This window comes from Primulina tabacum, chromosome 3, assembly GCF_025594145.1.
Source record: "Primulina tabacum isolate GXHZ01 chromosome 3, ASM2559414v2, whole genome shotgun sequence".
Taxonomy (NCBI): Eukaryota; Viridiplantae; Streptophyta; class Magnoliopsida; order Lamiales; family Gesneriaceae; genus Primulina; species Primulina tabacum.
Genome location: NC_134552.1, coordinates 15186138 through 15212037, shown reverse-complemented (window position 1 = coordinate 15212037; position 25900 = coordinate 15186138). Strand labels below are relative to the sequence as shown.

Genomic DNA, 25900 nt, shown 5'->3' with positions numbered 1-25900 from the left:
ATTTGGATTCATATTAAGTTCTAAAAATAAACTATCTGTATTAAAATTATGTCAATTTTAATAATGAAGCATTTGTATTAATTCGTACTATAAATATTAGAGTTAATATATATAAGAATCAAATAAATAAATTTAGCTATTAATAAAAATAAAATTATAATTATAATACTAATGTTAACATTAATTATAATTATATTGTTAAATTTATAAATAAATAGTAAACAAAAAGAATATTTTAGGAATATACTTTTTAGTGTAAGATTTGAAGTAAATGGGTTGGAGATGAATGTTATATTTGGTGCAGAAACTGCACCAAAATAGATTTATGGGTTGGAGATGGCCTAATGTATTCGACGCAATATCAAAACCGATTACATCAAACTTTTTTTTTTAATATTTCTTAAACTATGGAGTGGGGAGAACCAGAACTCGAACCACTCACAAGAGAAAGAGGATGAGATCATTTGGGCCGAAGCCCGATCTCACGTCAAACGGATTTTAATTCCTGACATTATAATCCAGTTTCATGTCAAACTGACGACAAACAGACAATAAGAGTGTCAAATAATTAATATGTATGGATGGAATATGGATAACCGTGTTTAATTTGACCACGAAAGTACAAATCTGAAATCTAAAAACTTTTGAATGTAGACAAGTTTAAAACCATATGTATCATACTGTCTCATCTAACACCTCTAAATTTTAGCATATTAGATTTCCAAATCATTCAATTTACTTTTTATAGTATTATCATATTAATATATGTTAGATGTCGTATATCGTGTGTATTAAGTTTGTTGGTAGATATTTTTTTATTTTTTATTGAGAAATCTAAGGATATAAATGAATGAACCAAAAAAGCTACAAGAAAATAGTCGAGGCAAGAGTTTAATTATTTTTCCTTAAACGATATTGCACCGCCTCAATGCTCACGGTTGTTGACAATTCGTTTATCAAGATATAACTAATATGTCTTTAAAATAGTAGCACTACAAATTTTAAAGTCACACGAACTTGAAATGTTTAGAATGCTATCAATATGAAATACAAACTTTCTAATTTCGAATTCTAAGCGTTAAATTAAAAATCCAATTCCAAGATTTTAAATCTTGCAAAACTTGGATTTAAGCGCAAATGTTTAAACATTTCAAAACTAGTAGACCTCATATAGAACTAAATTAGAGAGAAATGAGAAGAAGAGAATTTTGTCCGTTGAATGCAAATGAGGGAGGTCCTATTTATAATAGATGAGAAGCCTTGAATCAAAAGACATGTCATTTCATGAAATGATACATCATTTCACAAAAAAAAAAAAAAAAAAACCCACACACACACACCTACCTTTTCACAAAATAATGAACTATTTCAATGCAAAATCAAAGAGAATTAATGAAATTCAGTCGTTATATATATATATATACATATATATATATATATATATATATATATTTCGATTCAATCTTTTTACTGGATAAAATTCGAACTCAATTAATTTCTCATCCACCCTAATTTTGGTTATCGATAAATAAAATTTGAACTCAATTAATTTCTCATCCACCCTAATTTTGGTTATCGATAAATAAAATTTGAACTCAATTAATTTTTCATTCACCCTAATTTTGGTAATCGAGAAATAATTAAGTTCGTCCCGTAACTTGGTCGAATTATTTTATCGATTTTAAATGAGTACAAAACTCAATTTTTTTTAACAAAGTTTTTGAGAGTTTTATATATAAATCTGGATAATTATTTTTTTTTGAATTAACTTTTGTGATGAAATTTAGCTTAAATATATTATTTGAATATGATATCAATTGTCGTAAATATTATATGGCGAGACGTGTGTGTGATATAACTTATTTTGACATCTATATACACCCGTGTGTGTGAAAATAATTTAGAGACAAGGAGGCGACCACCGTAAAATGTCGAACTCCAATTTCTTGTGTACAAGTCAGATTTGAAAATAAGTTTCCAAGATGGTTGTCATTATTGTTTGCCCCTCAAGTAATTGAAGAAATCGGAGCCAAACGACCAATAGTACCAAAAAGTCAACTTTCATGTTATATAGGTAGAATTTCACAAAAATTGAAATGAGATATTTCGTAAATCAATTTTATGAAATAGATATTCAATTTGAGTCGATTCATGAAAAATATTTCATTTTAAGTCATCTCATGAAAATAAATCAGTAAAACATTCTCCGGATATATCACTCACAAAATTTTCACTTACAAAAGTATATTGTACATAAACGAAACTAGCGGAAGCCCATGAGTTGGTACTCGGTAGTTTTGCTTGGGAGGCACGGGCAAGTTACATTGAATTAATAGATATTCTAGAAGTTTCTAGAATTTTCATATCAAATAACAAATTATAGGTCTCTAACCCATCGACTGTAATTCGGTTGAAATCATCTATTACGAACTATGCTACATTTCGTACTACAAATATTAAATCTACGAAGTGGAATATCTTATCTCAACCAATCACCTAAATTAAGAATCACCGTGCCTGTATTATAATTTGTGATTCTTATGAATAATTTAAAATTTTTAATATTTAAAATTTAGGATTATATTTCAAAGATAGAGGTGTCTGTTGGGAAATGATCTCATGAATATTTATTTGTGAGACGAAATATTCACAATAAAAAATAATATTTTTAACATCAAAAATAATAATTTTTGATAGATAATCTAAATAAGAAATTCGTGTGACAAATACTACCCGTGGTTCTGTATTGCAGTTTATCTTGACTGACTTGATTCTCAGTATCTACAGACGCATATGAAACTCAGGTTTGTGCTTAAAAAAATGTTCCATTCGCGCGAAGGAACGAGCATTTCCTAAAAGAACAAACGTATCCCCAAATCAATTTTCCCTAAATCAAATTTGTCTTTAACATCGATCTTGACCAAAATATAAATTGCTGTCATTTGCTCCTTTTCATGGTGATCTCCTGCAATGTCGTCGTCTCCAGCTGCAGCAAAAGTCGTGGTTGAATATGCAAAGTCGGGCCGATCATTGTGTGAAATATGCTCAAAATCTATTGCTTCCGGTGCTCCAAGGTTGGGTATGGTGAGCAAAGACCCCCGAGGGTTTGACATGACCAAATGTCATCACTTGAATTGCTTTCCTTCTAGTGGGTCTAGTTCTATTTCACCAGCTGAGTCCATCGCTGGTTTCTCATCCCTGAAGGTGAACATGTTTTTCTGGTTGTTTTTGGTCAATTTATTCAATATTTCAGCTGCAAATATCTCGTGAATGTAAGAAGATTTGGTTGGCTATATTGACCCGTAATGTGATTTTGTAGAGGGTTTTTCAAAAAAATTGCGAAGATATGAGTTTGTAGTAATATTTCACTTTTGAAAGACAACCATCATCCTATTTGTTGGTCCACTGGCGGTAATTTGAGAAAACCCCTAAAAATTATTAGGGTTTTACGGTATACAACCACTCGCTGTGTTTCCAAAGAGAACACGCACTAACTTAATACAGGAGAACAAAGACCTCACAAATATTATAGAACTAAGCACTTAAATGCTATAGGATGAAAGAAAACTCGAAAAAGAGATGATTTCAGAATGAAGAAGGAGCTCTATTTATAAAGACCCTTTGTCCGTGTAAAACGCGTCTTCCGTCTTCTGAATTATTAATCAAACAACCCACGTTTTTGCCACCAAAATTATTAAATAGAGTCTGTCACCTTTGGCCCCACCAATTGCCGATACTATTTATATATTATCCGATCGTATGCAATTGCAGAGCAGTGATCAGATTTTTTTAAAAAAATTAGAGAATGAAGTGACTCAAGCGTCAAATAAGGTAACGCTGCCACGGAGAATTGCCTACAAGTTAGACTTCTTCAGGAACAGCAATGTAACCGAGAAACTTCTAATATGTAGCATGTTGGATATTTGATCCAGTACTGAAGCTAAAGATGTTGGAGAATGAACTGTTTTGTTTGTTTTTTCTTCGTGTTTTGGACTTGGACCCAGTCGAGACCACGCCAATCCTATCTCGTACTTGGAATTGAGAATAACTATCAGTCACTTGCAACATTGATTTTTAGAATTTTCCAGTCATTTAATCCCCCCTCGGGCTTCTTCCTTGTATTGTCAAAAGTCTTTCTGCGCTTCTTTTTAATGTTAAGGAGCTCTCATTTTGGCATGGCTCACCATTTCAAGATTGCTGATTCCTGAAGAATAGAAGAATTGCGTTTACTCTCCATCATGCTTTATCATCATCAGTTTGAGCATAAATCTAACCTTGGGACAGCTGATGGAGCTTCTAAATGAGTTCCTTGAAGATGGCATACAATTAAATTGTTTTCATTATCTCTCCCTGACTTATATACGTGATACTGTAATTTTTTTCACATATATTAGGTTTGTGTCACAGACGAAGAGGAAGAGTTGGAGCAAGGAAACTTGAAGAAACAAAAGGTAGACTACTGCACGTTTTATCGATCATGGAACCAAATTGATGATACAATTATGATGTATAACATTGTTATTTCCTTCTCTCTTTTTTCGAGTTTTGAGATTTTGGTCATGATCTAAGCACGATAGATATAGATATATGCATCTACTCCAATTTTTCAGCACTTCTCAGAATTACTCTTTTTTATCATATTATTTTTTATTCCAATAAGTTATATTTTAAAATTTTAACATTTTACCACAAATATCAATTCAGTTATAATATTTACTTGACAAAACATGATTTCACCTGCATGCTAAAAATTATACCCCTAAAAAATAATTTTACACCTTTTTTCATCTCCCAAAACCATTTCCCCAAAAGAATATTATTCATGTTTTCTGTTTTAGACATGCACTCCTAGCTACAAAGCGTAGAAGGCCGAGCTATATGAAAGTCAGCCTGGAAATGTAATAATTTTGAAATCCACTTTCTTTTTCTGAATTTTTGGAGATTTAAGATCTGTACGTAGTAAATTGTTTATTGAATTCAGTTATGGATTATATTATAATATATCCTGTAGCCTAGTTAGTGAATAGAGAAAGTGAGACTTTGAGAGGTGTTTGGATGCATCAGCTCTTTGATGTATTGATTTTCTAAGGTGTCATGCCAGCTTAAGCCCTTTAAACCTTACAGTTATGGTTGTCTACTATCTGAGTTTAATGACTGACCAAGCTTCTGTGGATTTTACCAGTGTTCTTGTGGCTGTTTTTTCGAATTTGCCTTTGCAATTGTATGTTCTCTAGTGTGAATAAATTGCTTAAAAAGTCGCTCCTTCCTAAAAGGTTTATCCTTTACAACACCAGTTTTCTGCCTGTATCACTGATTTTGGTGATCCCTACGATCATACATTACTAATTGGGGAGTTATTTTTAAGATATTTATATTCAGTTGTTGAGTCCTTCGATGATGCTATCAAGTATCATGGTGCTTTTCGAATTGTTTTTAGCTAATAAATTTTCCAGGATATTTGGAAGCAATGCTTTTGTTTATATTCTGTTACGTGACAAACTTTCTTATAGTTTGGATATGAGGATGAGGGAAAGATGGAGATGTCCATATCCACTTCTGATAACAAAGACGGGTACGAGGTATGAACCATAATAACTTTTTATGCAAGATTGTATTTGTGGTTGTTTTTGGGAGTTTTCGTACTGTATGATGCACTTATTGCATCTCTCTACAGGCCATCTCTAACTTAAATATTTCTTTTGGGTATTTTATTCTATAATTTTTTGTTTTACCAGAATTTCCGCTTTTACAAAGTTTTTTGAAATCATTCCCTCATTTCAGGATGCTATATTGGCCTAAATGGAAGGCATTCCAGACCATCATATTTCTTGAACGTGTAAAGACATCTCTTAAATGATGGTGTTTTTCATTACTAAGAGTTGCAAGGATGATAGACTACTGGATTACCAAATTTGTATCAATATTGTTTTTCAATACAATATCCATGTTCTGTGTAAATAGTTACTGGTTTATTGACTCTCTCTCTACATGTCCCTAAGTTGCTTCTAACTGAAATATCATTTTAATGTTCTGACTTTGGAAAATTTATTCTTTTATTTCTGCCGATCTAATTTGTATATCTCTGTTTATGTGCGAGTAATAGTAATCAACTTTAGAGAATTTTCATGCGACATAACCCAAGAACTTCTGGAAATCAGCTTTTTGGAATTTTTATTGGCAGGATGTTGGTCTTGATGATTCAAAAGATGCAGCCTTTGATTTTGATGGGTGCCTTGCAAGGGCATTTGTGAAAAGGTATAAGTTTACTGGTGTTGAAGGCACTTTATGATATTTTGAACTGTTTTTTTTAACTGCGAGATTCTTGTATGTATGGTATACTGTATGAGGCCGTGCCTAATTGTTGTAATATGTTGTTCTTGTAAGACCGTGAACAATTGATTCTACCTTACTGAACAGCTGATACAAAACGGAAAATTATTCTAGAGGGTCCTTGAACAAATTATATTCTATTGTTAATGATTTTCCCTTGCTGAGATTAGTAGTTCTATGCTTGCTGCTATTCGTGGAAGAAAATTAACAGTATGCATGAGTCTGCTTAACCTGAAGCCTTTTTTTAGTTAATTGCATCAGATCATTGTTAAATGCAGTAATATTTTGACATATCATGGTCACTTGGTGATTGATCTAATATGACCAGAACTTATTGGATTGATTAAGACTTTTCTGCAGCTGAATCACCTGATGCATTAAAATGATTATTCAATTGTGTTCTTTTTATCCTAGAGTGGGTGCCGATGCATGGTCTATTATGTATCCTTCAATACCTGAGAAACTTCAGAACTTGTATAATGATGGCTACAAGCTGGTCTGTGCTCCTTTTTCTTTCAGGCTCTCTGAATCTGTTTGAATGATACTGTATTATTGTGGATTAACTAAAAATTTGAAATGAATGTTGACTGAATAATTGGTCCCTTCAATGGGTTATTTGTCCAATATAGAGCGCTGGAAGAATAAGAGGCAGGTAGCTGTTGATTCCAAACTTGGACGACTTGAGAATTTCATTAAGCTTGTAAAGGTCCCTATTCAGGTTTATTTGCTGTCTCTACTGAGACTCGTGTTCTGTTTGGCAAAGCTTTGGAACATTTGTGATCCATGATATACTTGTCAAGAATTTTTTTTAGCTTTAATACGTGTTCTCAAATGATAAATGTGCTTGTGACCTCCACATATGATATGTTCTGTTGACTTATCAGTGTGAATTCTCTTTCATTTTGTATGTCAACCTTGTCCTTTTTCCCCGAAATAAATATTATTTTATTGATTGCTTTATGCTTGTGGTAACACTAATATCTATCAGAAATGTAAGGCTCGAGAATTTGATTATCATAATCAGACATGTTTTGTGGATAATTAAGGTGATTGTAGACGCATTGTATCGGACCGGAAGAGACGAGAAAGTAGATGCAAATTGTGTGCGAGATGAGCTCTCGCGCGTATGCGCCACCAGCCCGGCGCATATGCGCGCAATTTCCAGAACCATTGGCGCACATGCGCGAATAGATACGCGCACATGCGCGAGGGGTCCAGAAGACCTCGCGTATATGCGCGAGGGGTCCAGAAGACCTCGCGTATATGCGCGAGATGAGGCGCGCATATGCGCGAGGGGTCCAGAAGACCTCGCGTATATGCGCGAGATGAGGCGCGCATATGCGCGAGGTGTTGAAATGGACATTGCCGAGACCCGTAGGTCTCGCGCATATGCGCGGGTGGTGTCGCGCATATGCGCGAGACGTGTAGTCCAAAAAAATAGGACACTTGTCCCTTGCCATGCATATATGATATATGTGTCCTTCATTCTTCATTCCTTCCTGGATGGAACACTAGGATAACCGAGAGAAAGAGAGATTCAAAGAAGGGGCAAGGTTCTTTCATTTTGAAGCTAGCTTGTGCAAGATTTACTCATCCAAATTTCAATCCAAGTTCAGATTTGTGTTGTTCTCATCAAAGGCTACAAGAGGATGTAAGTATTGTTCACTTTCAACATGCTTTGAAGTTGAGATGTTGGGGAAATCAGATATCGGTTGTTATTATGTGTTCTTATGATGATTCCGAACGTATATTTGAAAACGGATCGAAGAAATGTTACGTATGTAATTGTTATGAATTTCCAGCATATATATGTATGAACTTATGCAGAATTTCAGAGTTTGAAGTGTATATGATAGTGGTTATGAGTTATTGATATGGAGTATTGATATTTGAGTTGATTTGGTATTACAAGACCACGTCGTTATGCCGTCGAAATATACCGAGAATGAATATTGCTACGTACATGTATTGGTTGAGTTGAATGTTGATCTTGTATCTATTGAACATTGCCATTTCAGATTCATCGTGCCTCACTTCGACTTCGAGACCTCGACATCGATAAAGGTTTAACAAGAAAGGTATAATTCATGTTTAATTTGGGAAGACACAACTCAAATGAGATTCAATTTGAGTTTCCCAACAAAATCACATACTAGATTGTTGTTTCTACTTTGATATGTTGTGCCTTGTTTATAGATTCATATTCAAGCCTTTAAGATAGGTGAGTCATTTGGTAGATTCTCCAAATAACTAGACGTTCGGTGGTATCGACGCCTCGGATCAGAATCACTCGGATTGTAGATATTCGATACAGTCAGGACCGAAGTCTAGGAATAAGATGTAACGCCACCCTGAATGGGAGAGCAGGTGGGAGATCTGTTATATCTTATTCACACCGGGATCCCTAGAGTTAGACAAGAGTCAAGTCCAAGATATGAGTTGGATTTTTAGTTGATTATTTTCTATTGCTCATGTTTCATAGACTATGTGGAACATGTTATTATTGATTTCATTCATGATAGTATGTTCATGTTTTATTTTGTATATTCATGTATTATGGTTTGTATTCTCTTGCATGATATGCATGTATACATGTTTTATACTGGGATTTGTTCTCACCGGAGTATCCGGCTGTTGTTGTGTCTGTATGCGTGCATAACGACAGGTGGGACAGGATCTGGGTCGAGACAGAGATGAGAGGACGAGATAGCGTGGAGATCACGGGCCAAGAAGAGGAACTAGGAATGTTTCCTTTTAATATGTAGTATGTTGTGAACTTTAGTGTGTATGATGGAAATAAAACAAGACTTGTATCTATTTATGCTAGAATGAATAAAGATGTTGTTGTGTATGATCTATGTACATTTGATACAATGTTTAAAAGAAATTTTTTTTTACGACCCACATTTTCTAGCAAATATCCAGTTAATCCCAAAAAAAATCGAGTTAGAGCCCGGGTCCCCACAACAGGTGGTATCAGAGCGATAAATCCTTTAGATTGAGATAGAATAGAATGAGCGGGGTAGATCGAGTCGTCTTCCTTGCTCTTATTGTGCTAGCATGATTTATTGCTTTCCCTATTACATGTTGTTTGTTATCTGAGTTGATTTACAGCATGTATTCGCAAAAACTGAATCAGAACCGATTCTGGATCAGAGGTATATGATCAGAGGAGGGCTGAGACAGATTATATAGATTGTGTATTAATCTGTTTGATATTCAGATATGCCGCCTCGACGAGTACCGCAACCAGTAGCAGGTCGGGCACCAGAACAGGGCAGTACATCCAATGATCTGATGGACGTTACTGCTACACCGATGGAGACCTTGTTGAAACGGTTTCAGTCTTTCCGACCACCGACCCTGAAAGCTACAGAAAATGCAGTCGAGTGTGAAAGTTGGCTAGAGGATATCGAGATGCTATTTGATTCCCTTGAGTACACTGATGACCGACGAGTGAAATTGGTGGGACATCAACTGCAAGAAGTAGCAAAGAACTGGTGGTTGACTACAAAAAGAGCATTGGAGCACCGTGGCACACCGATTACTTGGAAGGTGTTCAAGACTGAGTTTTATCAGCGATTCTTTCCTGTGTCCTACCGAAAAGACAAAGGTGCTGAATTTGCCAATTTAAGACAGGGACCGTTGAACATCGAGGAGTATGTTGCCAAGTTCTCGTCATTGCTCAGATTCGCTCCTCATGTTGCTGAAAATGAAGAGGCCGTTGCGGATCAGTTTATTAATGGCTTGAATCCAGAAATCTTTACCCTGGTAAATACCGATAGGCCCAATAACTTTACTGATGCGTTGAACCGTGCCAAGGGGGCAGAAGCTGGATTGCTTAGGCAACGAAATATTCCCTATATTGCTCCGACTCCTAGGCCGCCACAACCTTCAATGCAACCGCCTCGCAGATTTGAGAGTGGTGGTAGTAGCAGCGGGAGGAAAGATCAGCTGAAAGTAAAAGGGAAACAGTTCAAGAGATCAGGGAGCAGTTCGTCGAGCTCCAGTGGGTCACGACAGAGAGGTCCTAGCCAGAGTACAGAGTATACAAGTGTGTATTGCAGTTCTTGTGGAGGTAGACATGCCACCGAGCAGTGTCAGGGTGTGATGGGCAGATGTAACATATGTAGGCAGCAGGGACATTTCGCCAAAGTCTGTCCACAGAAAGGTGCACAGAGATTTCAGGGTGCCGGGTCATCTGCATCAGTGGCTCCGCCTGAGAGGCAAGCTTCGTCTATCCATTCCTTCCAGCCAACCCCTACACAGTCCCAGCCTAGAGCCAGAGGTGGCCAGACAGTGAGCCAGCCTCCCAGACAACAGGCTCAGGTGTTTGCATTGACAGAAGAGCAGGCCCAAGATGCACCGGACGATGTGATCGCAGGTAACTGTTTTCTTTGCGGTTATCCTGCTTATGTATTGATAGATACAGGTGCATCTCATACATTCATATCAGAACGTTTTGCATTGTTGCATTCATTGCCTGTCGAGTCATTATCGACTGTAGTGTCTATTTCTTCTCCGTTGGGAAATGGTCTTATATCTGTGACTTCAGTTAGATATTGTATGCTACAGTTTGAGAGTCATGAGCTTGACTTAGATTGTATTGTGCTTGGGATAGCTGATTTTGATTGTATTGTTGGGATTGATATGTTAACCAAGTATCGAGCTACTGTAGATTGTTTCCAGAAGATTGTCAGGTTCAGACCAGAGATGACTGACGAGTGGAAATTCTACGGTAAGGGTTCCAGATCTCGGATTCCCTTAGTATCTGCTTTGACTATGAGTAGATTGTTACAGAAAAGAGCAGAAGGGTTCCTTGTCTATGCAGTAGATCTACTGAAACCGAGTCCGTCATTGGCATATCTGCCAGTGGTACGTGAGTTTGCCGATGTATTCCCCGACGAGATTCCAGTGTTACCTCCAGCTCGAGAGGTAGATTTTAGTATTGATCTCATTCCAGGTACTGTTCTTATATCTCGAACTCCGTATAGAATGGCGCCGATAGAGTTGAAAGAACTGAAAACACAACTAGAAGATCTTCTAGCCAAGGGATATATCAGACCCAGTGTATCTCCTTGGGGCGCTCCAGTGTTATTTGTACGAAAGAAAGATGGTTCGATGCGATTGTGTATTGATTACCGGCAACTAAACAAAGCAACGGTAAAGAATAAATATCCATTGCCGCGTATCGACGACTTATTTGATCAGTTGCAGGGATCATCTGTCTATTCTAAGATTGATTTGAGATCCGGGTATCACCAGCTGAGAGTTCGAGATATTGATATACCAAAGACCGCATTCCGAACCAGGTATGGACATTACGAATTTATTGTCATGCCTTTTGGTTTAACGAATGCACCAGCGGTGTTTATGGGACTGATGAATCGTGTATTTCAGAGGTATTTGGATGAGTTTGTTATCGTTTTTATTGATGATATTTTGGTATATTCCAAGAATGAAACTGAGCATGCCGAGCATTTAAGAATTGTGTTGCATACATTGAGAACAGAGAAACTATATGCTAAATTGTCAAAGTGTGAGTTTTGGCTGAGACAGGTTGTCTTTTTGGGACATATTATATCTGGAGACGGTATTTCTGTGGATCCGAGTAAAGTTGAAGCTATGATCAGTTGGCCTAGACCGACTTCTGTGCCAGAGATACGCAGTTTCATGGGTTTGGCAGGATACTATCGACGATTCATTAAAGATTTCTCCAGTATAGCGAAGCCGATTACTCAGTTGACACAGAAGAATACACCATTTGTGTGGTCTGAAGCTTGTGAGTCTAGTTTTGTGGAGTTGAAGAGACGACTGACCAGTGCTCCAGTGTTGACGATACCATCAGGTACGGGTGATTTCGTTGTATATTGTGATGCATCTCACAGAGGATTAGGATGTGTTCTTATGCAGCGAGGGCATGTGATTTCGTATGCCTCGAGACAGTTGAAGCCACACGAGATTCGATACCCAATTCATGACCTTGAATTGGCGGCCATAGTATTTGCATTAAAGATCTGGCGTCACTATCTTTATGGCGAGAAATTTGAAATCTACTCTGATCACAAAAGCCTGAAGTATCTATTTTCTCAGTCAGAGTTGAACATGAGACAGCGTAGATGGCTTGATCTGCTGAAGGATTTTGATTGCGAGATCAAATACTATCCAGGTAAGTCAAATGCAGCAGCGGATGCCTTAAGTCGAAAGGTATGTTCCCTACGCAGTCCGAACCAGCTACGTACATGTATTGGTTGAGTTGAATGTTGATCTTGTATCTATTGAACATTGCCATTTCAGATTCATCGTGCCTCACTTCGACTTCGAGACCTCGACATCGATAAAGGTTTAACAAGAAAGGTATAATTCATGTTTAATTTGGGAAGACACAACTCAAATGAGATTCAATTTGAGTTTCCCAACAAAATCACATACTAGATTGTTGTTTCTACTTTGATATGTTGTGCCTTGTTTATAGATTCATATTCAAGCCTTTAAGATAGGTGAGTCATTTGGTAGATTCTCCAAATAACTAGACGTTCGGTGGTATCGACGCCTCGGATCAGAATCACTCGGATTGTAGATATTCGATACAGTCAGGACCGAAGTCTAGGAATAAGATGTAACGCCACCCTGAATGGGAGAGCAGGTGGGAGATCTGTTATATCTTATTCACACCGGGATCCCTAGAGTTAGACAAGAGTCAAGTCCAAGATATGAGTTGGATTTTTAGTTGATTATTTTCTATTGCTCATGTTTCATAGACTATGTGGAACATGTTATTATTGATTTCATTCATGATAGTATGTTCATGTTTTATTTTGTATATTCATGTATTATGGTTTGTATTCTCTTGCATGATATGCATGTATACATGTTTTATACTGGGATTTGTTCTCACCGGAGTATCCGGCTGTTGTTGTGTCTGTATGCGTGCATAACGACAGGTGGGACAGGATCTGGGTCGAGACAGAGATGAGAGGACGAGATAGCGTGGAGATCACGGGCCAAGAAGAGGAACTAGGAATGTTTACTTTTAATATGTAGTATGTTGTGAACTTTAGTGTGTATGATGGAAATAAAACAAGACTTGTATCTATTTATGCTAGAATGAATAAAGATGTTGTTGTGTATGATCTATGTACATTTGATACAATGTTTAAAAGAATTTTTTTTTTACGACCCACATTTTCTAGCAAATATCCAGTTAATCCCAAAAAAAATCGAGTTAGAGCCCGGGTCCCCACAACAGGTGGTATCAGAGCGATAAATCCTTTAGATTGAGATAGAATAGAATGAGCGGGGTAGATCGAGTCGTCTTCCTTGCTCTTATTGTGCTAGCATGATTTATTGCTTTCCCTATTACATGTTGTTTGTTATCTGAGTTGATTTACAGCATGTATTCGCAAAAACTGAATCAGAACCGATTCTGGATCAGAGGTATATGATCAGAGGAGGGCTGAGACAGATTATATAGATTGTGTATTAATCTGTTTGATATTCAGATATGCCGCCTCGACGAGTACCGCAACCAGTAGCAGGTCGGGCACCAGAACAGGGCAGTACATCCAATGATCTGATGGACGTTACTGCTACACCGATGGAGACCTTGTTGAAACGGTTTCAGTCTTTCCGACCACCGACCCTGAAAGCTACAGAAAATGCAGTCGAGTGTGAAAGTTGGCTAGAGGATATCGAGATGCTATTTGATTCCCTTGAGTACACTGATGACCGACGAGTGAAATTGGTGGGACATCAACTGCAAGAAGTAGCAAAGAACTGGTGGTTGACTACAAAAAGAGCATTGGAGCACCGTGGCACACCGATTACTTGGAAGGTGTTCAAGACTGAGTTTTATCAGCGATTCTTTCCTGTGTCCTACCGAAAAGACAAAGGTGCTGAATTTGCCAATTTAAGACAGGGACCGTTGAACATCGAGGAGTATGTTGCCAAGTTCTCGTCATTGCTCAGATTCGCTCCTCATGTTGCTGAAAATGAAGAGGCCGTTGCGGATCAGTTTATTAATGGCTTGAATCCAGAAATCTTTACCCTGGTAAATACCGATAGGCCCAATAACTTTACTGATGCGTTGAACCGTGCCAAGGGGGCAGAAGCTGGATTGCTTAGGCAACGAAATATTCCCTATATTGCTCCGACTCCTAGGCCGCCACAACCTTCAATGCAACCGCCTCGCAGATTTGAGAGTGGTGGTAGTAGCAGCGGGAGGAAAGATCAGCTGAAAGTAAAAGGGAAACAGTTCAAGAGATCAGGGAGCAGTTCGTCGAGCTCCAGTGGGTCACGACAGAGAGGTCCTAGCCAGAGTACAGAGTATACAAGTGTGTATTGCAGTTCTTGTGGAGGTAGACATGCCACCGAGCAGTGTCAGGGTGTGATGGGCAGATGTAACATATGTAGGCAGCAGGGACATTTCGCCAAAGTCTGTCCACAGAAAGGTGCACAGAGATTTCAGGGTGCCGGGTCATCTGCATCAGTGGCTCCGCCTGAGAGGCAAGCTTCGTCTATCCATTCCTTCCAGCCAACCCCTACACAGTCCCAGCCTAGAGCCAGAGGTGGCCAGACAGTGAGCCAGCCTCCCAGACAACAGGCTCAGGTGTTTGCATTGACAGAAGAGCAGGCCCAAGATGCACCGGACGATGTGATCGCAGGTAACTGTTTTCTTTGCGGTTATCCTGCTTATGTATTGATAGATACAGGTGCATCTCATACATTCATATCAGAACGTTTTGCATTGTTGCATTCATTGCCTGTCGAGTCATTATCGACTGTAGTGTCTATTTCTTCTCCGTTGGGAAATGGTCTTATATCTGTGACTTCAGTTAGATATTGTATGCTACAGTTTGAGAGTCATGAGCTTGACTTAGATTGTATTGTGCTTGGGATAGCTGATTTTGATTGTATTGTTGGGATTGATATGTTAACCAAGTATCGAGCTACTGTAGATTGTTTCCAGAAGATTGTCAGGTTCAGACCAGAGATGACTGACGAGTGGAAATTCTACGGTAAGGGTTCCAGATCTCGGATTCCCTTAGTATCTGCTTTGACTATGAGTAGATTGTTACAGAAAAGAGCAGAAGGGTTCCTTGTCTATGCAGTAGATCTACTGAAACCGAGTCCGTCATTGGCATATCTGCCAGTGGTACGTGAGTTTGCCGATGTATTCCCCGACGAGATTCCAGTGTTACCTCCAGCTCGAGAGGTAGATTTTAGTATTGATCTCATTCCAGGTACTGTTCTTATATCTCGAACTCCGTATAGAATGGCGCCGATAGAGTTGAAAGAACTGAAAACACAACTAGAAGATCTTCTAGCCAAGGGATATATCAGACCCAGTGTATCTCCTTGGGGCGCTCCAGTGTTATTTGTACGAAAGAAAGATGGTTCGATGCGATTGTGTATTGATTACCGGCAACTAAACAAAGCAACGGTAAAGAATAAATATCCATTGCCGCGTATCGACGACTTATTTGATCAGTTGCAGGGATCATCTGTCTATTCTAAGATTGATTTGAGATCCGGGTATCACCAGCTGAGAGTTCGAGATATTGATATACCAAAGACCGCATTCCGAACCAGGTATGGACATTACGAATTTATTGTCATGCCTTTTGGTTTAACGAATGCACCAGCGGTGTTTATGGGACTGATGAATCGTGTATTTCAGAGGTATTTGGATGAGTTTGTTATCGTTTTTATTGATGATATTTTGGTATATTCCAAGAATGAAACTGAGCATGCCGAGCATTTAAGAATTGTGTTGCATACATTGAGAACAGAGAAACTATATGCTAAATTGTCAAAGTGTGAGTTTTGGCTGAGACAGGTTGTCTTTTTGGGACATATTATATCTGGAGACGGTATTTCTGTGGATCCGAGTAAAGTTGAAGCTATGATCAGTTGGCCTAGACCGACTTCTGTGCCAGAGATACGCAGTTTCATGGGTTTGGCAGGATACTATCGACGATTCATTAAAGATTTCTCCAGTATAGCGAAGCCGATTACTCAGTTGACACAGAAGAATACACCATTTGTGTGGTCTGAAGCTTGTGAGTCTAGTTTTGTGGAGTTGAAGAGACGACTGACCAGTGCTCCAGTGTTGACGATACCATCAGGTACGGGTGATTTCGTTGTATATTGTGATGCATCTCACAGAGGATTAGGATGTGTTCTTATGCAGCGAGGGCATGTGATTTCGTATGCCTCGAGACAGTTGAAGCCACACGAGATTCGATACCCAATTCATGACCTTGAATTGGCGGCCATAGTATTTGCATTAAAGATCTGGCGTCACTATCTTTATGGCGAGAAATTTGAAATCTACTCTGATCACAAAAGCCTGAAGTATCTATTTTCTCAGTCAGAGTTGAACATGAGACAGCGTAGATGGCTTGATCTGCTGAAGGATTTTGATTGCGAGATCAAATACTATCCAGGTAAGTCAAATGCAGCAGCGGATGCCTTAAGTCGAAAGGTATGTTCCCTATCCTTATCGACGATAGGTGTTTCGAATATGATTGAAGATTGTTGTTTGTCTGGATTAGCGTTTGACACATATAGTAGACCATTGAGACTTGCTACGATTCAAGTTGAGCCAGATTTGATTTTGAGAATTAAAGCAGCACAAAGAACTGATCAGAATATTCAGAAGTCGATTCAGATGGTCAGATCAGGGCATTTGTCAGAATATCAGGTACTTGATCATGTTCTGTATGTGAATAACCGTCTTGTAGTGCCAGATGTCTCAGATTTGAAACAACAGATATTGTCAGAGGCGCACTCTAGTCGGTTCAGTATTTATCCTGGTGGCAGGAAGATGTACAACGATCTTAAGACACAATTCTGGTGGAAACAGATGAAGTCAGATATTGCAGAGTTTGTGTCTAAGTGCTTGAATTGCCAACAGATGAAGGCCGAGAGGAAGAAGCCCGGAGGTTTACTTCAGAGTTTATCTATTCCTGAATGGAAATGAGATCACATTTCCATGGATTTCGTTACGAAATTACCGCGATCATCCCGGGATTGTGATGCGATTTGGGTCATTATTGACAGATTGACCAAATCAGCTTGTTTTATTCCGTACAAAATGACGTACCGACATGATCAGATGGCAGAGATATATATCAGAGAGGTGGTCAGATTGCATGGTGTGCCGAAGTCGATCGTATCAGATCGTGATCCACGATTCACTTCTCATTTCTGGCACAGTTTGCAGCAAGCCTTAGGTACGACATTGCATCTGAGCACTGCTTATCATCCCCAGACAGACGGACAGTCAGAACGGACTATCCAGACTTTAGAGGATATGCTAAGAGCTGTAGTGCTAGACTTTGGCGCTAGTTGGCAAGATTCACTCCCTCTTTGTGAATTCTCGTACAACAACAGCTATCAGACGAGCATTGAAATGGCTCCAGTTTGAGGCATTATATGGCAAGAAGTGCAGATCTCCTCTGTATTGGGATGATATCTCTGAGGTACCAGAACTTGGGGCTGATATGATTCGTGAAATGACTGAGAAAGTGAAGATAATTCAGAAGCGAATGAAGACGTCACAAGATAGGCAAGCCAAGTATGCCAATATCAGACGTAGACCGTTAGTATTTGAACTGGGAGATAGAGTATTCTTGAAGATTTCTCCTTTCAGAGGCATTGTCAGATTTGGCAAACGCGGGAAGTTGTCTCCTAGATACATCGGTCCGTACGAGATTCTTGAGAAGATTGGTGATCGAGCATATAGATTAGCTCTTCCTCCTTCTTTATATGGAATACACGACGTTTTTCATGTATCGATGCTGCGTAGATATATGCCTGATGCTTCTCATGTCATTCAGCCTGACGAGGCCGAGCTTGACGATACACTGAGTTATATTGAGCAACCAGTACAGATTTTGCATCGAAAAGAAAAACAACTCAGAACGAAGAGTATTCCGCTAGTGAAAGTCCAGTGGAGTCGTCATGGCACTGAAGAAGCGACTTGGGAGACAGAATCAGAGATGAGACAGAGATATCCCGAGCTATTTTCATGATGTGAGTATTTAATCAGTTTTGAGTATATTGCATCTAGTATATATTTTGATTGATTGCCTGTGAGTTCGAGGACGAACTCTTATCTAAGAGGGGGAGAAAATGTAAGGCCCGAGAATTTGATTATCATAATCAGACATGTTTTGTGGATAATTAAGGTGATTGTAGACGCATTGTATCGGACCGGAAGAGACAAGAAAGTAGATGCAAATTGTGTGCGAGATGAGCTCTCGCGCACATGCGCCACCAGCCCGGCGCATATGCGCGCAATTTCCAGAACCATTGGCGCACATGCGCGAGTAGATACGCGCACATGCACGAGGGGTCGATCTCGCGCATATGCGCGAGGTGTTGAAATGGACATTGCCGAGACCCGTAGGTCTCGCGCATATGCGTGAGTGAGTGTCGCGCATATGCGCGAGACGTGTAGTCCAAAAAAATAGGACACTTGTCCCTTGCCATGCATATATGATATATGTGTCCTTCATTCTTCATTCCTTCCTGGATGGAACACTAGGATAACCGAGAGAAAGAGAGATTCAAAGAAGGGGCAAGGTTATTTCATTTTGAAGCTAGCTTGTGCAAGATTTACTCATCCAAATTTCAATCCAAGTTCAGATTTGTGTTGTTCTCATCAAAGGCTACAAGAGGATGTAAGTATTGTTCACTTTCAACATGCTTTGAAGTTGAGATGTTGGGGAAATCAGATATTGGTTGTTATTATGTGTTCTTATGATGATTCCGAACGTATATTTGAAAACGGATCGAAGAAATGTTATCGTATGTAATTGTTATGAATTTCCAGCATATATATGTATGAACTTATGCAGAATTTCAGAGTTTGAAGTGTATATGATAGTGGTTATGAGTTATTGATATGGAGTATTGATATTTGAGTTGATTTGGTATTACAAGATCACGTCGTTATGCCGTCGAAATATACGGAGAATGAATATTGCTACGTACATGTATTGGTTGAGTTGAATGTTGATCTTGTATCTATTGAATATTGCCATTTCAGATTCATCGTGCCTCACTTCGACTTCGAGAACTCGACATCGATAAAGGTTTAACAAGAAAGGTATAATTCATGTTTAATTTGGGAAGACACAACTCAAATGAGATTCAATTTGAGTTTTCCAACAAAATCACATACTAGATTGTTGTTTCTACTTTGATATGTTGTGCCTTGTTTATAGATTCATATTCAAGCCTTTAAGATAGGTGAGTCATTTGGTAGAATTCTCCAAATAACTAGACGTTCGGTGGTATCGACGCCTCGGATCAGAATCACTCGGATTGTAGATATTCGATACAGTCAGGACCGAAGTCTAGGAATAAGATGTAACGCCACCCCGAATGGGAGAGTAGGTGGGAGATCTGTTATATCTTATTCACACCGGGATCCCTAGAGTTAGACAAGAGTCAAGTCCAAGATATGAGTTGGATTTTTAGTTGATTATTTTCTATTGCTCATGTTTCATAGACTATGTGGAACATGTTATTATTGATTTCATTCATGATAGTATGTTCATGTTTTATTTTGTATATTCATGTATTATGGTTTGTATTCCTTTGCATGATATGCATGTATACATGTTTTATACTGGGATTTGTTCTCACCGGAGTATCCGGCTGTTGTTGTGTCTGTATGCGTGCATAACGACAGGTGGGACAGGATCTGGGTACGAGACAGAGATGAGAGGACGAGATAGCGTGGAGATCACGGGCCAAGAAGAGGAACTAGGAATGTTTACTTTTAATATGTAGTATGTTGTGAACTTTAGTGTGTATGATGGAAATAAAACAAGACTTGTATCTATTTATGCTAGAATGAATAAAGATGTTGTTGTGTATGATCTATGTACATTTGATACAATGTTTAAAAGAAATTTTTTTTTAACGACCCACATTTTCTAGCTAATATCCAGTTAATCCCAAAAAGAATCGAGTTAGAGCCCGGGTCCCCACAAGAAAACAGTTCCGATTTATTTTGAATAAATCTTCTTTATTTTATTCTTCATATTAATGAGTTTACTGTATTGTGATTTCTACTCAACCCCACTTATATTAGTTGTTAAATATGAGAAACAAGATTAGTAGATTCAGTTGAATCCTATAATGTAATGTGGACCAAAGTGTTAAGATTATGGATTTGAGCCTAATTTCACCCCAAAAATTAACTAAGGGGGATTGTCCTAGTCTATAATCCAACCGATGTAGGACATCTAACGCGGCCTCTCACTCTCAAGAATGAACAATTGGAGCGTGAAATTTACAAGATATTGGCGAGTTATCCATAAGGACAGTTCAACATATAATAGTGGGTCTGTGTTCAGATACAATGTTAAGATTATAGTCTTTGACCTTCAAAAGCTAGCTCAAGGGGGAGAATAGTCCAAATCCATATACACAACTCCCAAAAATTTAATTTAGTCGATATGATACATTTAACATAAATAAAGCTCTTTGAATTTATTGTAAGACTGGAGATCTGCTTGATGCAGTCTCTAATTTGGACTAGTTCTAGCATTTCAAATGTTTGTTGCGTATCCTGTTGTTTTGCTTGAGTGTTCAAAGTTCATTATTAATTGTTGTTTTGCAGACACCAGCTCCAGCTTAGAAGTAATCAAGCTGGAAATATAATGGGAAAAAGGTGGCCTTTGATGATGGAAACTCTGTTTTTAGAGTAAAAACTTCCATGTATACTTCCTTTCTGTATAACCATTATAACAGCCCCAGTATTTTACAGCATACCGCTGCTCTAATGAAAAAAATATGGTTTCTGGATGCAGAAATGTGTGACGTTTCATTGGCTGATACCCCTTTTTTCGAGTGTGCATGTGATGAAGTAATGATTGCGTGAACAACTGGAAACATTAAGAAAAGTAACATTTAAGGTTTTTATTGCTTGTGGTTTGAGTTATGGTGTACAGAGGATCCCTTTCTTAAGCCAAAACCAGGGATGTGGAAAATTATGGAAAAGGAATTCAATTCTGGTCTCCCAGTTGACACGAATCAGTTATTGTTTACTTCCTCTTTCTCCTTATACTGATGCGAAAAATTTATATGCTAGCTTAATGGCCTGACTTATTTACTCTACTGTATAGATCCTTTTATGTGGGTGATGCGGCTGGAAGACCATGACTTGTTTCTTTTAGCTTAGTCATCTCTACAGATTCTTGAACTAATGCTGCAATTAGATCTAAGTTTGGGATTTGGTGGGGAGTTAGAGGAAACAAGGGAACTTGCATACCCCATCTATTCCTTTTCCCCCTTTCTTACCCATGACTGCCTCGGTTTTATTTGAATTTCTACTCAAGTCCTGAGAAACCAACAAAAGCTCCACCGTGGAACTACTTTTTTTTATCTGTCCACCATGGAGCTAATTGGTTAACCACAACATGTCTCATTGCCTCTGCAAGCACTTGCATTGTTGCTCAATCTCTACACATTGTTGTGTGGTTGGAGCTTATGTTTTTTTGTGGATCGCCATGTCTGTGTCATCATAGTGTACCGTACCCCTTTCATAAGCCTATTCAATATCTTACATATTACATTATGATTAACTTCTCTGGAATGTGGATATTTGCAGGCTACCGGACTAAAATTTTATGTTCCTGAGGAGTACTTCATCAATTTGGACTAGCGATTGGTTTTCCTTTTTTTCCTTTATTGGTTGTGAGACCTGAGACATGCTGCCGGTTTACGGTGCTTGTTGAGAAGACGAAAACACGGACATGCAAATTGTCCAACTGTGAATATTCATTTTCATGAATAGGCCCTTCTTGTTCTGATGCCCATGTGATCTGTTCTTCGCTCGATCAGAGTTTTTGCTCTGTTTGAAGAAAAAAAACCGAAATCTGATGTAGGTAAGTTGAATGGTAACGTAGATTGGCCACCAAAGTATGAGAGAGTTTGGATTGAACAATTTAAAATTCACATCATATCAACTGCGAGATTCTTGTATGTATGGTATACTGTATGAGGCCGTGCCTAATTGTTGTAATATGTTGTTCTTGTAAGACCGTGAACAATTGATTCTACCTTACTGAACAGCTGATACAAAACGGAAAATTATTCTAGAGGGTCCTTGAACAAATTATATTCTATTGTTAATGATTTTCCCTTGCTGAGATTAGTAGTTCTATGCTTGCTGCTATTCGTGGAAGAAAATTAACGGTATGCATGAGTCTGCTTAACCTGAAGCCTTTTTTTAGTTAATTGCATCAGATCATTGTTAAATGCAGTAATATTTTGACATATCATGGTCACTTGGTGATTGATCTAATATGACCAGAACTTATTGGATTGATTAAGACTTTTCTGCAGCTGAATCACCTGATGCATTAAAATGATTATTCAATTGTGTTCTTTTTATCCTAGAGTGGGTGCCGATGCATGGTCTGTTATGTATCCTTCAATACCTGAGAAACTTCAGAACTTGTATAATGATGGCTACAAGCTGGTTTGTGCTCCTTTTTCTTTCAGGCTCTCTGAATCTGTTTGAATGATACTGTATTATTGTGGATTAACTAAAAATTTGAAATGAATGTTGACTGAATAATTGGTCCCTTCAATGGGTTATTTGTCCAATATAGAGCGCTGGAAGAATAAGAGGTAGGTAGCTGTTGATTCCAAACTTGGACGACTTGAGAATTTCATTAAGCTTGTAAAGGTCCCCATTCAGGTTTATTTGCTGTCTCTACAGAGACTCGTGTTCTGTTTGGCAGAGCTTTGGAACATTTGTGATCCATGATATACTTGTCAAGAATTTTTTTTAGCTTTAATACGTGTTCTCGAATGATAAATGTGCTTGTGACCTCCACATATGATATGTTCTGTTGACCTATCAGTGTGAATTCTCTTTCATTTTGTATGTCAACCTTGTCCTTTTTCCCCGAAATAAATATTATTTTATTGATTGCTTTATGCTTGTGGTAACACTAATATCTATCAGAAAACAGTTCCGATTTATTTTGAATAAATCTTCTTTATTTTATTCTTCATATTAATGAGTTTACTGTATTGTGATTTCTACTCAACCCCACTTATATTAGTTGTTAAATATGAGAAACAAGATTAGTAGATTCAGTTGAATCCTATAATGTAATGTGGACCAAAGTGTTGAGATTATGGATTTGAGCCTAATTTCACCCCAAAAATTAACTAAGGGGGATTGTCCTAGTCTATAATCCAACCGATGTAGGACATCTAACGCGACCTCTCACTCTCAAGAATGAACAATTGGAGCGTGAAATTTACAAGATATTGGCGAGTTATCCATAAGGACAGTTCAACATATAATAGTGGGTCTGGGTTCAAATACAATGTTAAGATTATAGTCTTTGACCTTCAAAAGCTAGCTCAAGGGGGAGAATAGTCCAAATCCATATACACAACTCCCAAAAATTTAATTTAGCCGATATGATACATTTAACATAAATAAAGCTCTTTGAATTTATTGTAAGACTGGAGATCTGCTTGATGCAGTCTCTAATTTGGACTAGTTCTAGCATTTCAAATGTTTGTTGCGTATCCTGTTGTTTTGCTTGAGTGTTCAAAGTTCATTATTAGTTGTTGTTTTGCAGACACCAGCTCCAGCTTAGAAGTAATCAAGCTGGAAATATAATGGGAAAAAGGTGGCCTTTGATGATGGAAACTCTGTTTTTAGAGTAAAAACTTCCATGTATACTTCCTTTCTGTATAACCATTATAACAGTCCCAGTATTTTACAGCATACCGCTGCTCTAATGAAAAAAATATGGTTTCTGGATGCAGAAATGTGTGACGTTTCATTGGCTGATACCCCTTTTTTCGAGTGTGCATGTGATGAAGTAATGATTGCGTGAACAACTGGAAACATTAAGAAAAGTAACATTTAAGGTTTTTATTGCTTGTGGTTTGAGTTATGGTGTACAGAGGATCCCTTTCTTAAGCCAAAACCAGGGATGTGGAAAATTATGGAGAAGGAATTCAATTCTGGTCTCCCAGTTGACACGAATCAGTTATTGTTTACTTCCTCTTTCTCCTTACACTGATGCGAAAAATTTATATGCTAGCTTAATGGCCTGACTTATTTACTCTACTGTATAGATCCTTTTATGTGGGTGATGCGGCTGGAAGACCATGACTTGTTTCGTTTAGCTTAGTCATCTCTACAGATTCTTGAACTAATGCTGCAATTAGATCTAAGTTTGGGATTTGGTGGGGAGTTAGAGGAAACAAGGGAACTTGCATACCCCATCTATTCCTTTTCCCCCTTTCTTACCCATGACTGCCTCGGTTTTATTTGAATTTCTACTCAAGTCCTGAGAAACCAACAAAAGCTCCACCGTGGAACTACTTTTTTTTATCTGTCCACCATGGAGCTAATTGGTTAACCACAACATGTCTCATTGCCTCTGCAAGCACTTGCATTGTTGCTCAATCTCTACACATTGTTGTGTGGTTGGAGCTTATGTTTTTTTGTGGATCGCCATGTCTGTGTCATCATAGTGTACCGTACCCCTTTCATAAGCCTATTCAATATCTTACATATTACATTATGATTAACTTCTCTGGAATGTGGATATTTGCAGGCTACCGGACTAAAATTTTATGTTCCTGAGGAGTACTTCATCAATTTGGACTAGCGATCGGTTTTCCTTTTTTTCCTTTATTGGTTGTGAGACCTGAGACATGCTGCCGGTTTACGGTGCTTGTTGAGAAGACGAAAACACGGACATGCAAATTGTCCAACTCTGAATATTCATTTTCATGAATAGGCCCTTCTTGTTCTGATGCCCATGTGATCTGTTCTTCGCTCAATCAGAGTTTTTGCTCTGTTTGAAGAAGAGAAACCGAAATCTGATGTAGTTAAGTTGAATGGTAACGTAGATTGGCCACCAAAGTATGAGAGAGTTTGGATTGAACAATTTAAAATTCACATCATATCAACCCTATGTTTTATATTAGTAAATTGCCATAGATTTTAAAAACATTCGAGAATCCATTCAAATTTAGTTTTACTGATTATCTCGATGATCAGTCGAAGTTAGTGAACTTTTTTTATGTGTTGCACTACGAGACTTGAATGCTAGGATTCTTCATTTAATCGTCAATTCTAACATAAGGGAATTCTAGAAAAGAGTGAAGTATTGAGAAATGAATTTGAGTGTATGTTTATACCTCGGAAAGAGACTTCGTTACTCGAAATGAGTTGCGCGACTTAGCTAAGAAAATCGAGGGGAAAGAAACCTAAGAATAAACTATTAATATTGTGGAAGTAAGCTTACACTGCACTTGAATTTGCTGAAAACTACATTTAAAAATTTGATAATTCCATTGCTGATTTCTGTTAGAGGGGATTGAAGGGACTTTTAATCTGTTTCTTGGGGCCTGAGGCCCGTGAGGAAGAAAGAAAAAAGAAAATAAGGGTGAACCGGCGGCACATGAGAAATTTTAGGGTATGTGACAAAAAAATCTCGCGTTCGATGACCGCCTCAGTGCAAGAATAGCAAAGATAAAATCCGGAAATAGAAAGCTCCGCGTT

The 25900-nt window shown here is 38.1% G+C and overlaps 1 protein-coding gene across 1 annotated transcript; it reads left to right on the top strand.

Moving 5' to 3' along the window:
• Nucleotides 1–2795: 2795 nt before the first annotated feature.
• On the top strand, nt 2796–25372 carry LOC142540730 (polynucleotide 3'-phosphatase ZDP-like). Its single transcript, XM_075647081.1, has 9 exons — nt 2796–3204; nt 3772–3831; nt 4395–4451; nt 5511–5579; nt 6182–6255; nt 6745–6826; nt 20972–21069; nt 21162–24373; nt 24463–25372. The coding sequence occupies exons 1-7, from the start codon at nt 2971–2973 to the stop codon at nt 20987–20989; spliced, it is 594 nt and encodes a 197-aa protein (XP_075503196.1). The 5' UTR covers nt 2796–2970; the 3' UTR covers nt 20990–21069; nt 21162–24373; nt 24463–25372.
• The last annotated feature ends 528 nt before the right edge of the window (nt 25373–25900 follow it).